The 16,684-nt window shown below is 38.9% G+C and overlaps 1 protein-coding gene across 18 annotated transcripts in view; it reads left to right on the top strand.

Annotated features, from left to right (window-relative positions):
• STK33 (serine/threonine kinase 33) overlaps window positions 1–16,684 on the top strand; it is a 145,085-nt gene that overhangs the window by 111,740 nt on the left and 16,661 nt on the right. For 17 of the 18 annotated variants that reach the window (XM_070425367.1, XM_070425368.1, XM_070425366.1 and 14 more), the window contains one exon: window positions 9,800–10,006. The exons of the other annotated variant lie outside the window; for it this stretch is intronic. In XM_070425367.1, the coding sequence (XP_070281468.1) occupies window positions 9,800–10,006 (207 nt within the window). The remainder of the gene's footprint in view (window positions 1–9,799; window positions 10,007–16,684) is intronic. 18 annotated transcript variants of the gene reach the window in all.

Consider the following 16,684-nt stretch of genomic DNA (forward strand, 5'->3'; position numbering starts at 1 on the left):
AACACATATTTCTGGCCTAAGTAATTGTGCAAATGAGCTAGCAGCTAAATAGATCATTGCAAAATGTACGGAGTAGATTTGTAGTACAGCAAAATCAAAAACTGTAAAACAGATGGTGTGCCTTCGAATCTATTTCTTTTCAGCATCACACAACATTCGGGTTTGGCCATGTAATTATTTGTGTTCTAATTAGTACAGCTTTATTTCTGGCTTTGGTCATTTTTCCAGAAGTCTCCATTTTTGAGCCTCTGTAACATTTGTTCCTATGTAGTCTTTGCCAAGTGGTTGGGGAAGCGACAGATAGTGTGTACTATATTGGACTATCCTAAGGAGTTCAGTGTCTGAAGTTTAGAATTCCGGCATTTTATAAACTTCTAAAAGGCAACACTCTTTTCTTCTTAACCACTTGAAGTCTTATTTCCTGTAATTCATATCCTGTGTTTGAAATAATCTAAAGAGAACCTGTCAGTTCTCTCGGTGTCTTGCTGCTTTATAACCGGAGCTTATCTTTTGCAATATCTAACACATAGTAACTTTTTTTTTTTTCAAAGAGCTTTATTGGATAAAAAGTTTCTAGGGTTTAACTTATGTATTGTCCATTTTGAAGTATGGAACATACCTCAAGAGTATTCCGAGGAACGTTGTTTCTCTCTGTACATTTAAGTGAATGGAACTTAAAATAAACACATATTGTCATTCTGATTTCAAAAATCAAAAGATTAGCTGTAAGGAAAAAGGCCAAGGGATGACTTTTCTATAAAGGAAGAGCTTGATGATAACTGGCCTGTCACCCTCCTGCATCCGCTTCTTCCCTTTGTCCTCTTTACTCTCAACAGTGGTACAGGAGTGTGTTCCCTCTTATTAGATAACTAGAGGTCTGGTGCATGAAATTTGTGCACGGGGAGGGGGGGGGGTGTCCCCTCAGCCCGGCTTGCCCCCTCTCACAATCCGGGACTGCTGGCTCCTAACTGCTTGCCTGCTTGCCTGCCTGATCGCCTCTAACCACTCTGCCTGCCTGCCTGATCACCCATACCCACTCTGCCTGCCTGCCTGATCGCCCCTAACCACTCGCCTGCCTTCCTGATCACTCCTAACCACTCGTCTGCCTGCCTCATTGCCCCTAACCCCTCTGCCTGCCTGCCTCATCGCCCCTAACCCCTCTGCCTGCCTGCCTCATCGCCCCTAACCATTCACCTGCCTGCCTGATCATTCATACCCACTCTGCCTGATCACCCCTAACCACTCTGCATGCCTGCCTGATTGCCCCTAATTGCTCGCCTGCCTACCTGATTGCCCCTAACCGCCTCTGCCTTGGCCCCTGCCACCGTGGCTTCATCTGGAAGATCATCTGGAAGGTCGTTTGGCTGTCCAGTCTAATTAGCATATTACGCTTTTATTATTATAGATTTCAGGTGCCTCTTGGTATTCCTTCAAGTCCCCTGGTCACAACTAACACCAAGAATTTTAAGCAAGATTCCCAGGTATTTTTATTTTATTTATTTATTTTTAAGAATATATATTTTTATTGATTTCAGAGAGGAAGAGAAAGGGAGAGAGAGAGAGATGAGAGATAGAAACATCAATGATGAGAGAATCATTGATCAGCTGCCTCCTTCACGCCCTCTACTCGGGAGGGAGCCTGCAACCCAGGCATGTGCCCTTGACTGGAATCAAACCCAGGACCCTTCAGTCCGCAGGCTGACACTCAATCCACTGAGCCAAACCAGCTAGGGCTTTCCTAGGTATTTTTAATGCCTACTTATATTTAAGAACCCTCCTGTAGATTAAGGAAACCGTTTTCTTCTACAGCTTGTCAAGATGTAGTTTCCAGATTTGAGCTCTATTGGTATTATTCAGACAGTAATTCCTTCAACAGATTTTTTTTGGTGCCTACCATGTGCCAGGTGCTGTGCTAGGTGATACAATGTAGTTATAGACATACAGGACATGATCTCTGACATAAGGAACTCACAATCTAGTAAGGGAAACAAGGTGTGTATAAGATACAATGCAAGGGAGAAATGATACATGACATAAGAAATTGCCAAATGATCAGAGGTAAGAGACAAGCAAGTGTGAAATCAGGAATTCAATTTGACTGGCAGATAAGATGCTTGAAGGAAAGAAGTGGGAAATGAGACTTTTAGAAGAGGAAAGAAAATTGTGTGGGGACTTGAATCTCAGACTAGAATTTTAACTTCCAGTCATACGTATATAGTGGAGACCAATTGTAGGTTCTTTGAAATGAAATTATTGTTATAATGTATAAGCCTTCCAAGATGGCTTATTTTACATGGGACAAGAGTCATTTAAATGTCTATATTGATTTTAATAGGTATTCTTTTATTTTAATCCATTGGGCACTATAGGGGTACAAAGATGAATAAAATAGTCTCTCTCCTGGAGTAATTTCCCACAAATTACAGGGTTTTGTGCATTTTGCAAAGGCACATGTACTCAGGGTGTAGAGGGTCTAAATTTTAGAATAATCTTTCCTAATGTGTGAACAAGGCCCTTGTTCATTGATTTTAAAATTATTATTCATGGATTCTCATTAGTTTTGACCTTTAGTCTTAACATATATATGCTACGTAAGCAAATGGAAATTTTCTGATGTCTAACTAATTGATGGATATTTTTTCCTACTATATATTTTCATCCTAAATATGTTAATACTCAACTTTTATTTTACTATACTTAGTTATTCTTAAATTCTGAATTATCCTATATAATAAAATCCTAATATGCAAATCAACCGAACGGCAGAACGACTGGTCACTATGATGTGCACTGACCACGACTGTGTTGAGCGTCTGCCCCACGAGAGGGATGCGACTGGTGGCAGTGATCGGGGGGGCGGGGCCGGCCAGCGGGCAGTGCCAGGCCGCCAGCCAAGGTAGGTGCCAGCAGAGCCCCCCCCCAATTGCCCCATCTTCTGGTTGCCCCACAGATGGCCCTGATCACTGACCAGGCCTAGGGACCCTGCCCTGTATATTGGGAACAGTCTCTTAGATTTAAAAATTAAAACCTGGCAAGGCTACTCTAACACTGAAAAAACAGGATGATGCAGCGATGACATGCGTGGACTCTGGCTTGCACATTTTGTGGTCAGCCCTGATTCTGACACTTATAACTGTGTGACAAAGCCAATTCTTAACTTCTCTCTGCTTCAGTTTTTCCACCCATAAGATGGGGGAAATGGTACTACTGCCTCAGAAGGATCATGTTATGTACTACTTTTTATAATCAGGGCAAAAAAATCTAGCTGCCTATACAACATCAAGATGCCTTTCACCTGTATGAAAAGTATGGTCACTGATGCATGCAGTGTTTTGGATTGCAAGAGGGATGTCTGACTGCCGGTTTAGGCCCAATATCCCCTGAGGGGTCCTGGATTGCTAGAGGGCACAGGCCGGGCTGAGGGACCCCCCACCCCTGCATGAATTTTGTGCACCAGGCCTCTAGTGTGTGTGTGTGTGTATATATATATACATAACATAAATATGCTACTGAGGCCCTGCTTAAAAGTTTTTATAAAAATTATGTAAAGAAGCAGCTCATGAACCAGAAACCTTGGGGATTTATTCAATATTCAATGATTGATATATACTTAATAATTCAACAAATATGTACTGAATAGCTGTTATGTGGAGGACACAAGGAGGAATCTGGTACAGGCCTTTCCCACAGGTTTTCCACAGGGTTCAAAAGAAAAACTCAGGCATAAAATGAGTATATAATGTGTGTATAAATATATACCCTACATATTACATATAGCCATATAGCATATAATAAAATATATCCAATTGGGTTTTAAAGAAGAGAGCTATTATTCTCTTCGGGGATTAAAAAACTACTTAAAGTGAAGGTAATATGTGATCTGGCTCTAAAAAAGATGGGAAGAAGCAGAAATTAATATTGGAGGTATGGTAAGAAGGAGGGGGATTCAGAATAGAAAGAACTTGACAAAGATTTAAAGACAGAAAACAAAAATAAGTGTATTCTGAGAATATGAAGTTTATTGGCAGTTCTACTTTTCCATAACCTGGAAGACATGTAGGGGAGTTGTGGGAAATTCAGCAGGATCACAGGCAGAGCTGGGCTTACACAGAGAGGACTTTATATCTCACTTGTTTTGACAGTGGGTTGCTACTGGAAGGCACTGAAGTCCCAGGATCACAGCTGAGTTTACATGAATTTTCTCCTTTGTCTTCCTCAACTGGAAGTTCCTTTGTTCTCTTTTCCAAAGTTTGTCGCTCACTCACCAGCAATGTGCCAGAGTTCTCGTTCTGCTCTGCATCTTCTCTGAGCCTGTTGCTGTCAGTATTTTTAATTGAGACACCCTGGTAGACGTGCAGTGGCATCTCTCTGTGATTTTAATCTGCATTTTGTGAATTACATATTAAATCAGTCACCTTTATTTATGCTTATTGGCTTTTTTATATCTTCTTTTGCAAAATGCCTGTTCAAGTCTTTCCCCCATTTTTCTATTCGGTTTTACCTTTTACTTCTTGATTTGTAGAGATTTGTTACATAGTTTAGATATAGGCCTTTTGTCATTCACAAATAAATACATGTGCATTCACAAGATTGGAAGATGCTGACTTAAGAAAAGAGCAAGGGAAGGATTACTGCAAATCCTCACCCAAGCAGATGACTTTGAAAAAGAATAGATCATTGGAAATGCAGGGTCTTGAAACTGACCCCTGCAAACTATCCTTCCTCGATGGCCCTCGGAACATCTCCATTTGCAGCCAGATGCCTGCACACACCAATTTGAGGAATGTCAGTTTGGAATATATTGAGTTGGCTTTTATTTTTCCAGCATTATTGAAATGTAATGTTATCTAATAAAGATGGGATATGCAAATCAACTGTCACTCCATCACAAAGATGGCGGCGCCCATAGCTACAAGATGGCGGTGCCCAATTCCCTCAGCCCCCCTGGGGGAGTGGCAGGCAGGCGGTGCAGCTGGACCTGCCCCCAGGAGTTCTCCAGTCCTTTCAGTCCTGCCAGCGGTGAGCTGGCAAGCGACCCCGCAGAGAGCAGACAGCAGGGCCTGCTTGCCCGTTGCCACGGCGTTGAGCAGGTAGGCCCAGCAGAGAACCACGGGGAGTGGGCCTAAACCGTCAGTAGGACATCCCCTGAGGGCTCCCGGATTGGAGAGGGTGCGGGTTGGGCTGAGAGGAATCCCCCGGCCCCCTTGCATGAATTTCATGCACCAGGCCTCTAGTTAACATATAACATTGTAAAATTTAAGGTGTACAACATAATGACCTGATAAATGCATTTATTAGGAAATGATTACCACAATCAGTTTAGTTAATACTTCTGTCATATCACAGTTATAGGTTTTTCTCTGGCAATGAGAACTTTTAAGATACACTCTCTGAGCAACTTAAGCACATGCCATACAGTATTGAAGGCTCAGCAACACCTCTAGCTAGAAGTTCTTAGCAGGCAATTGAAAATGTGTTTCTGGAATAATGGCAAATTACTAAATTTCTCAGGCTGTTTCCTCCTGAAGAATAGGAATATCAACACCTACCTGTCTACTCATGTAGTTGCTATACTCATGGGGGGAAAAATCAATGACTTGAAAAATGTTAAAGTGGCATACAATTGCTTACTTTAGTGGTTGTTATTACCTTGATATGCTGTTGCCTTGGCCTCATTGAGAACCATTAGGACATGTTTCGTGATTTTATTGGGTGCTATCAGTTCTTTGTGGGTATCTGCAACTTACATTATTTCTTTTCCTACTGTAATTTACATTAATTATTAGTCATATAAAATAGTTTAAATTAACCATGGTAAACAGAAAAAATAACTTTCTCCTTCCATTAACCTCATTCCCTCTTACTAAAGATAACTGTTGTTAAATCTCTTATGTGTTCTTTCAAAAACATTCTGCACATTTTGTGTATGTACTTTACCCAATGGGTTCATATTATGCAAACTATTCTTTTTTATCTAATATATCTTGGAAATATTTTCTTATTAAAAACAAAAACAAACCAGCATTGTATCCCCAACTCTGGATACACAATTATTTTGTAAATAATTCCCAGTGACTATACTAGTAGATCATTTAAATTGTTTCATATCTTTCCTATTACAAACAGTGGTACAATAAATGTCCTTGTAGCCCTGGCCAATGTGGCTCAGTTGGTTGGAGTGTCGTCCTGTACCCTGAAAAGTTGTAGATCCGATTCCCAGTCAAGGTACAAACCTAGGTTATGAGTTCTATCCCTCGTAAGAGTGCATCCAGAAGGCAGCCAATCTATGTCCTTCACATCGATGTTTCTCTCTCTTCTTTCCTCCCTGTCAAAAATCAGTGAAAGGCATATCCTAGGGTGAGGATTAATAGCAAAAATGTTCTTGTAAATATATATTTATATACTGTCAGCAAATCTATAGGATAAATTCTTAACAGTGGGCTGACTGGCCAGAGAATGTGCATTGCACACAGATTATTACTAATTTACTCTTCCATAAAAAGCAAGTAAATGAGAGAGCCTGTGTCCCCACACCCTCACCCTCACCAACAAGGTATTAGCAAATTTAAATTATATCCATCTATTAGGTGAAAATTGGTATCTCATTTTGATTTGGATTTTGTATGTTTTTAAAAAATAAATTGACTTCCATTTTTCTATTGAAAAAATTATTCCTAGAAAGATTATAAAATGAAGTGCTCTAGCTATTTACAAAAAGTAGAAAATGGTGACTATAAGCTAAAGAACCAGACTGTTTCCTTTTAGTTTTGCCAATTTTATGTTATATAACATCTTACCCTAGTTCATACATATCATTCATTTATTTAATAAATACCTATTGCCCTAGCTGGTTTGACTCACTGGATAGAGCATCGGCCTGCGGACTGAAGGGTCCCAGGTTTGATTCCGGTGAAGGGCATGTACCTTGGTTGCAGGCACATCCCCAGTAGGGGGTGTGCAGGAGGCAGCTGATCGATGTTTCTCTCTCATCGATGTTTCTAACTCTCTATCCCTCTCCCTTCCTCTCTGTAAAAAATCAATAAAATATATTTTTAAAAAATACCTATTGTTTACAAAATACTGATAGGCACTGTCCTTGAAAAGGCAAATTTTGTTAGATGGAGACATACATTTGGGTCTGCATTTGTGGAACCTGTCTACTAAAGTATTAAATCCAAATCTTAGTATCAGACCAATGCTTCTCCATGAATGTCCATATTTCCAGTTTTTCATAAAATAGTCTCAGCTATCAGTTAACCAAAATGTTGGTTTTGTACTTGGGATAGCCTCAGATTATCCACCTGTTTCTGCTGCTTTCTTGCCATTTGCTCCTTCATTGTTGATGAGTTCAGTGTCTGGCCCCCTGAAAACAGCCAGCAAAGAGAGTTCAAGGGTCAGTGTTCTGATGGTGAGATGACATACAATCCACAGTGTCTGTCCTAACAATTCCACCCATTTTTGTTTGGTTCATTGGTTCATTTGTAATTTCTGTTGAACCTAGAACCCCGATGACACACAACCCTGGGCCACTTATTCATTGGTCAATCCAAGCATTTGATGTGATTCCGTTTGCAATTACTGGCAGCTAGAAGGGGAGAGTCTAATAAGTTATTGGCTGGACTTTAGACAACAGGGAAAGTCTGGAATTGATACTATCATTTGAGCACAAATGGATATAGGAAGGAAAAAGTTAAAATTTTCCAAATAGTAGATTGTTTTTGAGGTGATAATGCTTCTATTCTAGATTCTTTGCTCTTCCCTACCATCTCTTTGGAATGACAAATAGGGTAATTTCATTGAGTACAAAGGCACTTTCCTTAAGGCATGTAGAGTGTTGGTCACCAAGCTCTTGGGTGTATGTGTATGTAAACTGAGCATTTGAGAGATTGCTAGAGAGGCCGATTCAAGATAATACAGGCAAGTCTTGCTTTGCACAATAGTGCAGGACTATAAAACTAGTGCAGGTTGAAACTATGCACAGCAATTTAATCAATGGAAAAAATTAGATTATGCTGTGGTAACAAGTGACCCCCAAATCTCCATACTCTTGATGCCTTCCCCCCCCCACATTGTCTGGAAGGAGGACAGTCCTCATTTCTGTGCCCACTCTAGGACCCAGGCTGAGGGAGGCCTCATTTCTGTGCTTTTATAGTTACCAAGGTAAGAATTAGGAACGTGATGAATTGCATGCTATCTTTTAAAGTTTCCACCCTGAAATGATACATATCATTTCCAATCATATTCTACTGACCAAAACAAGTCACATAGTCATGTCTCAAAAGAGGTAGAGAAGTAAAATTCTACCATGTGCTTCAAAGAAAGGAATGTTGGGTGAGCAGCATTAGTAACTACTATAGTATCCAAAGAGTTAATTTATGGGGAGTAAATCAGAAAAGGTAATTGAGGATTGGGATTACAGACATACATGTTCGATTGTCTCTGCCTGATAGCGAAATAGTCAAGTTGAGGCAAAGTTGTATGTACTAGTCTTCCAGAACTCTGGACCCTGTGATTACATGAAAATTAGGGTTAAAGGTCAAGGAGAAGCCAGGAAGTTGTAATAGAGACTAGATAGATCATAGGGATCAAGCAGAGTTGTTGCCAGAGCCCTGGAGACCAGAGCTCATTCAGGTGAGAGCTCTGAGACTATGTCCCATTCTAAATGATTTCAACTCTTTTATGGTCTTTTAGCCTCTTTCTATGCTTTATTTACATTTTAGTTGACAGCATCTTTGAAAGTTAACAGAGATGGCTCTCAAATTGAGCCTTGAAAGAAATGTAGGCCATGGGTTGGCAGAAGGCACGATTAGGGCATTCTGGAAGTAAATGGTAGAGGATGCATAAGTGCAGCGAAAAGTAGGGTACTATGAAATTGGTAAGAATATAAACCTTCTTAAAATAGAATAAAATAAAAGAATCAGGGAATTGCTTGCATAACTAGATCCTCATTTAGTCATTACTACTTAATGTTTGCCTTTAACCACAAATACATTAAACTTTACAAATCCTCAACAGTGTACTCAGATGGTGGCTTTTAGAGTACCCTGTCTCATGGTATTCTGTGTCATTGACGTTTAATGCTTCAATCCACCCACATACCAAATTCATTCACTCCATAGCTGTACTTACATCTGAACTTTCCATTTTCATCTAAATGTGACCCAAACTTTCTCTACTAGTCTGAGTTATGAGAAAAAGTATTTAAGGCAAACCTAGTCTAGCAGAAACATTTGAGACTGCATGCATGGATTTCTTGGCATTAAATGGAATATTATATTTGAGAACAAGTGGGTAATATAAAGTAGTCAATTTTGGTATTGTATTGTCACATCTGGGATAAAAACAATGCACTGAATCAGTTATAAATCAATTGACCACCTTATATCTAAATCTCCCAGTTAACTAAGAGCTTTCAAATCTAACATCTATATTCTTGGACACAGAACTTGACTAATCAACTGAAGTTAGATGTTTTTACCTAGACACTTCGGTATTCTATAGCCTTGCCCTTAGTGTGGGACCCATCAGACCTTGGGGAACTTCTTTCATCCTTTCTGCTTCCCTTTTACTTTTGTAAGAACAGGGCTATAAGGAGGCCTTTGAGTCCAGGGAATTGCCCTGTCATGCCCTTTCATTCAGGGAGGGTGCTCCAATAGGGATCACCAGTTTTGCCATTTATTCAGCATTATAATTTTCCTACGTGACTTACAGAATTTGGGAGAATATATTACTAAAAGATTAAGACTCCTTTGAATTTTCCAGACTGTTTATAACACCAAAAATCATTGTTTAACATTAGGGCAATACACTTTCTTCGGTGAGACCTACCAATGTGTTAGAAATGATGAAAGAATGGAAAAATAATCCAGGAAGTGATGAAGAAAGCACAGCAGATCCAAAGAACAAGTTGTCCAATCAAGAAAAGTTGGAAGGTTACCGACTCGGCAGAACCAGCAAAAATGTCCAGGCTGTCACTAGCAATTCAGAAGAAGAGGATAGAAAACAGGTAGGAAGAACCAACAAAACCAGTAGGAAGAACAATTGTTTCATTTCTCTAACTCTGTCCTTTTTGTTGTTGGTTTGTAATGAAGGCCCTACATGATAAAGCAAGTAAAGTTCTTGTTTGAGACCATCATGATTCAGCAATGTGGCCAAAATGTTTATTTTCAGATCTCTGATTATATAGGGCAAGGTCTGCAAAGGCAGAGAGAATAAATGTTTTAGACTGTGGGAGCCAGGAGAGTCTCTGTCACAACTTCTCAACTCTGATGTTGTAGCATGAAAACAGGCGTAGGCAATTTTAGACACAAACAGAATCAGGTGGTGTGTCAGGTTTGGTCCATGGGTCAAAATTAATGATTTTTTACTTTACCAGGCCATACAGTTTAGAATGAGTTTATGTATTACCTAGAAAAAGAGTTGTTTCATTTTCCAGTTAATTGTTTATAATTTATGATACCTAAAACTATTTATGTAGGGTTATTGTTTTACCTTGTTAGATCTAAATATAGTCTTATTCTTTTTGGTGAATAAAATTTCATAACATTTTGATTAATTCTAGATTGCATTCTACTGACTAGATATTCTGACAATTTACCCAAATGGTTTTCTGTGTTTGTTTTCTTTCTTGTCTTGAAATCTAATGAGCACATTGTAGCTCTTCTTTAATAATTGAGCATCCTTCCATTGGGGGCTGTGTTCACCTTAGGGCGGCCCAGACTTCCTGTGAGGAATTGCTACTTTTCGGTTCTCTGAAGCCCAGAGCTGTCAGGGAGGAGAGGGACTGGGAGGGTGAGTCCTGAGGAAGGTGCAGTGCTGCTGGCCCACACCTCCGTGCTAAGAATCCCAGCAGAAACTGGCAGAAAGAGACCTGTAGAGTGATGATGGATTGATTTTGATGTACTGGTTGGGAACTTCTTCATCCACTTGCTAGCAAATGTCTAGATAATAAACTTGACATTTAATGATTCAGGTATTTTGAAATAATCATATTTTTGCCATAATATAAACATAAGTTTATTGAATTCCCTTCATCCTCTCTAGTCTGTTAACAGCTCCTGCAATGGTGAGCAGCTGTGTGTATTTTATATTTTTGTTAAAATAATATTTTAAAAACCCATGTTTGCATTTCCTTATTGAACATAGTTTGAAGATTTTCCTATTAGTTGGCTTATCATTTTATATCCCACATATAACACACACACATATTTACATACTCATAGTCATAGATCACACATATACACTCATATGCATCACATGTATACAAACACAAATACATATACATGCATACACACACGTTATCTTTTGTAGTCTTGGGTTATATCTATGTTTGTCACTGAATCTGGCATAAAATATTCTGTGAACCAAGCTCGGTTATCTTCCATCACCTTTTCCATTGCTCTGTCACACACCTGCCCTCTCCTCCTCACACTCCAAGTTGCAAAGTGATGGGACTTGCTATGCTGTTCTCAGCCACTTCCAACTAAGGAGCAGAAGAACTGAAATTTGAGGTGCTTATAAACGATAGAACTATGCCCACTGGGTTGAAATTTCAAGAATATAGATTTCACCCTAGCTGGGTAGCTCAGTTTAGAGCGTCATACCAATACGCCAAGGTTGTGGGTTCAATCCCCAGTCAGGGCACATACAGGAATCAATCAATGGGTGCATAAATGGGTGGAACGACAAATCGATGTTTCTCTGTCTCTCTCAAGTCAATCAATACACTTTAAAAAAAAAAAGAATATAGACTTCTATTCAACAGAAAGAACTTTTCCACAATCAGAGCTCACCTGCAATAGAACAGGCTGGACCATGGAGAGTAAACCCCACCCTCCCAATCACTGGAAGCGTTCAGGCAGACCCTGGAAAGCTGCTTGTAGATGCCGTAGCAGAAATTCCTGCCAGGTGGGTGGGACTTGCCCTGGAAACCGAGGAACCACTAAGGAACGTTCCCATGCTTAGGTTGGGCTGTGATATCTTTGGGAATTTTTCTGAAAAGTGTTATCCTTAAAAGAAAGAATTCTGATTATTTAATCTACTAAGTTTTCCCCTCAAGGATTTTTGTGAATAAATATGCTACTTTGTTAATTATATTGAAGTTGAGTTTATGTTAAGAAATTTACTTATCTCCTTTCAAATCTTCATTAGTGGCAAGTAGTGGTATATAAAGTTCTAACGTGATAACTAAAAATAGGGTTGCCTCTATACAGGATTCATAGAGTACTTCATATTCTTAGGAGTGAAATTTTAATTTTGTTGAAATTTATTCTACGCATATTGAAGTACTTCCCATGGGAAAATTTTGTTTGTTAAAATTATATTATAGGGACAACTTGATGTGATAATTTGAATAACTTATACCTACTAAATTAAGAAAATGTATGTTTCTCTTTCCATTAAAAGATTTTAAAGTGGCTTTAACCCAAATGGAAATCTGCCAGCAGTTAGTGCTTTCCCCTGTATCACTGTACTCTCGCCTGGAGGACCTGGTACACCGATTTGGAGCTCCTGGTCTTTTATTTCTCCCTGGCCAGGGAAGTCACCCTTTCCAGATAAGGGGCAGAGCTCCTGGAAGACTAGCAGAGAAAGTGAGGATTTGTTATAAACAAAAACACGGAACTAAGCGCTCTCCTCTTTCCTGGAGTAGATGCGCCCTGGTTCCCAGTGCCTGGACCTTATGGGAGAATGCAGCCCGCCTCTCCGCTCTGCCCATGTCCAGACCTCACTTTCTTAAACTTGTTTTCAAGTAGTTGGCCTTTGGCAATGTCCTTTCTGTTTTCCTTTTCATTTCTAACTTTTGGCGTATGTTAGGTAATGGTATTCTTTGAGGACAGAGATGTTCTGTCATGTTTATCTTGTGTTTTCCAAGCTGAGTATGTCTAGATAATGTTTTGTGTTATCAGTAACCCTCTGAACTCCCTGCAGCGGGTCCTTAATCTGCTCGCTCAGGTAGACCCAAGATTTTAACTCCTACAACAGCATTACACGTCTTCAAATGAGACACTTGGCAGACCATTGCTTCTTTAACATTAGGTCCTTAGTGGTTTCTGATAAATAGTATAATACTTTCATTGTTTACTAAGCTTAGAAAGCATTTAAGAGGAATGAATGTCTGCGATGAACATGCACCCCCCCCAATCGCTGAGGGAGGAACCAGAAACTCCGGATGTGTTAGAAGTGCTATGTGTGCATTACAGAATCCTTGCTTCATAAAGGACATACTTCTTAGTTGTTAAATTATTTGTTGAATGCAGTTAAATATATTTGTTTAGTGAGAATGTTATCATTTTTCTTGTCTGAAAACACTACCTTTACATATCATAGGAGATAGTACATGTAGCAGATACTTTATAGTCTAGGAAGTAGAAAGGATATAGTAGCTCTTCGAAGACAAGAAGTGTTTGAATTTAAAAAACATTGAAGTCAAACAGTTGAGTTATTGTATATTGATATGTTTCTATGAGAAAAAGTCAGGTTTTCTTCATATTTTAGTTAAGATAAAAATTTTCTCTTATTTACAAATTAAGTCTTGGCTCTCTGAGCCCATGTGAATCATGTGCAGGTTTGATAGTGCTTTCACAATTTTGCAACATTTTTGTTCTCCAATATTAAAGCATTGCTATCTGGTATATATGCCCAAGCGCTGCACTTAACATATAACATTTAAAAGCACAAGCCCTGGATCTAGGCTTCAGATCCTGGCTTTACCACCTACAAGCTTTATGACCTTGGGCAGGTCTCTAGGCCTCTGTTTTTTGATCTGTAAAATGGGATTAACGGCATCAACCAAGGACTAAATGAAATCTTGAATGTAACACTCTTGACATATGGTAAGCACAGATTAATGTAAAATTAATAAAATTTACTTTTATTATTATATTGCTAAAGAACTTGTGTATATTACTAACATTGCATGATTTTTCCTGCCTGCTTCAAGGCTCCTTAGGGTATAGGTGTTGGCATAAACTAATGAGCACACTAAGAATAAGAAATACCATTTTCATAGGTGGCAAGGTGATGCTTCCCACCTCATTTGCCCTCTGATTTTGGTAGGGTCTCTAGGGTATTGTGGTAGATTGCATTATTTTTCCCAATTATTTAATCCCTCCCTGTGAGGGATTATACATTCACAACCCTTGCCATATGACTTTGCAGCTCTCCCTATCATAGTAGATCAAGGAAATGTTGGTCTGAGCTATATGACTCACTTTGGCTAATGGCATATTAAGAGGTGTGATGTAAGCAGAGACCTTAAAATTGTTTGCATGATTGAGCTTGAATTTCTGCCACCTGCATAAAAAGAATATGCCTTCAGGGAGCCCAAGTTCTCGGAATCATGAAAATTTGCAGGGCAGACCTGAACCAAACACAAAGCCTGAAGTCTAGCCTAGCACAACCAAGCCCTAGAGCTAAATGAGAAAGATTAATGTTTATTGTTATAAAATTCTGAAACTTTTATAGTGTTTCTAATGTAGTTGTACAGAAAAGAGTTAACATAGCAGGCCTAAACTTCTGTCTTGGAAAGGTTTGCTTGCAAGGCTGGCCCTTGGCTGCCTTCTGGGAACTTAGATTTGGGGATGGTTGCAACCATTGACTGATGAGAACGATTCGTCGCGCCTAACTGTTTGTACAGATAATATGCTTTCTGCTGAATGCCTGCTTTCTTTCTGGAAGCCTGGAATTCTGGCAGAGGCTGCCTCCATGACCAGCTTCCAGTAAGAACCCTGGGTGCTGAGAGAGCATCCCTGATTGGCAACATTTCACATGTGCTGTCACAGCCTGTTACTGGGGTAATTACATGCATCTTGTGTGGCTCCTGGAAGCAAATCCTTGGAAGCTTGACCTGTTTTCCATTGGATTCCACCTCAAGTGCCTTTTGCCTTTGCTAATTGTGCTTTACATCCTTTCACTGCAATACACCATAGCAGTGATACAACTATATGCTGAGTCCTGTGGTTGCTCCTAGTGAATCATGGGACTTGGGGGTGATCTTGGGAACCTCCCAAGTCCAGTAGCTGACTGCAGCAATAGCTGACTAACACAGATACAAATAATGGATTGTGCTAACATGAATCTTGACCTGTTGTTCTTTGATCTAATGCTGTTTGCCATGCCAGTTGCTAGTTTGGAATCATAGACTTCCATAAATAACAATGCTATTGTCCCTACTTTTACTCCCACTAGAACCTCCTGTGTAAGGGCTTAGGTTTCACCACAGACTTAGAGCCAGACTTGCCTAATTAAAGGGATATATTAGTGAATCCTTTTAAATTGTTTCCCTGATTTCCCAAGTCTGGCTTTTGTTGAGATCCCCTTAGGGACTATACCAGCTAGGATATGCTATGTATAGCTTTTCCCTGTGGAGAACCAATCATTAGGTTGGGTTATAACTAATACTACTTCAATTCAGATGTATTAATTTGGGGCTTCATCTCTTTGCCTGCCTTTATGCTATAATTGTCACATGTATTACATCTACATCAAGCTTTAACTCTACAAAACAATGTTTTAATTTTTGTTTTAAACAGTCATATATATTTCCAAGAAATTAAGAGGAGAAACTGTCCTATATTTACCCAGATATTTACTATTTCTGATGCTCTTCCTTTCTTAAAATCCAAGTTTTAATCTGGTATGATTTCATTTCAGCCTAATGAGCTTCCTTTGTATTTTTTTGTGTTGCATGTGTGCTAGTAATGAACTATCCTACTTTTATTTTATCTTAAAATGTCTTTATTTTATCTTAATTTTTGAAGGAGATTTTCTGTTTATAGAATTCTGTCTTGACATGTTTTGGGTCAACACTTTAAAGATGTTATTCTACTGCCTTATGGTTCCAGTTTCTCTGATAAGAAGTCATTGGTAATCTGGAATATTCTTTCCCTAAATATAATATGTTACTATTCTCTGAATGTTCTCAAGGTTTTCTCTTTGTTATTCAGCAGTTCGACAATGACATTTTTAGGCATGTTCTTCACATTTATTCTGCTTAGGGTTTGCTGAACTTCTTGAATCTGTAAATTTGTGATTTTGGGAAATTTGGCTTTATAGTTTCTTAATTTTTTTTCTGAGACTCTAGTTACATGTTAGACCATTTGATACTGATCTATTGGTCATTGAGGCATATTTACTTTTTTCAATCTCTTCTTTAAATTGGGTATATTTTATTGATCTATATTCAGTTATCTCCATTTTCCTATTAAACCTATCTTGTGATAGGCTTAATACTTAATTTCATGGATTACATTTTATTCTAAAATTTCCACTTGGTCTACTGAGACCTCCTTTATTTATTAAATAGTATTTTCCTTAACATTACTGGTAATAGTTATGACAACTGTTTTAAAAATTCTTGTTTGCTAATTTCAACATCTTGGTCATCTCAGAGTCTATCTCTGTTAATTGTTATTTCTGTTGAGTAACTTTGAATTGTATCCTGGACAATGGAAATGTTATAAAGCTTAGGTGAGTTAATGTATCTTCTGCTGGGCAGAATTTAGGATGCCCCTTCTCTGGCTATCCTTTCAGGGATTCTTTCATTACATTCTGGTGTCTGTGGTTGCTTTGAATATTATTCTCTAATTATTTAGACCAGAGGGGGAAAAATATAAACATTTACAGTTTGGGGCAGTGGTGGGGAGAGGGGAAAAACACATTGTCATCAAAGGAGCAACATTTGACA

Source organism: Myotis yumanensis, unplaced genomic scaffold (genome assembly GCF_028538775.1).
Source record: "Myotis yumanensis isolate MYYU_CA2020_CCGP unplaced genomic scaffold, mMyoYum1.0.hap1 SCAF_10, whole genome shotgun sequence".
NCBI lineage: Eukaryota > Metazoa > Chordata > Mammalia > Chiroptera > Vespertilionidae > Myotis > Myotis yumanensis.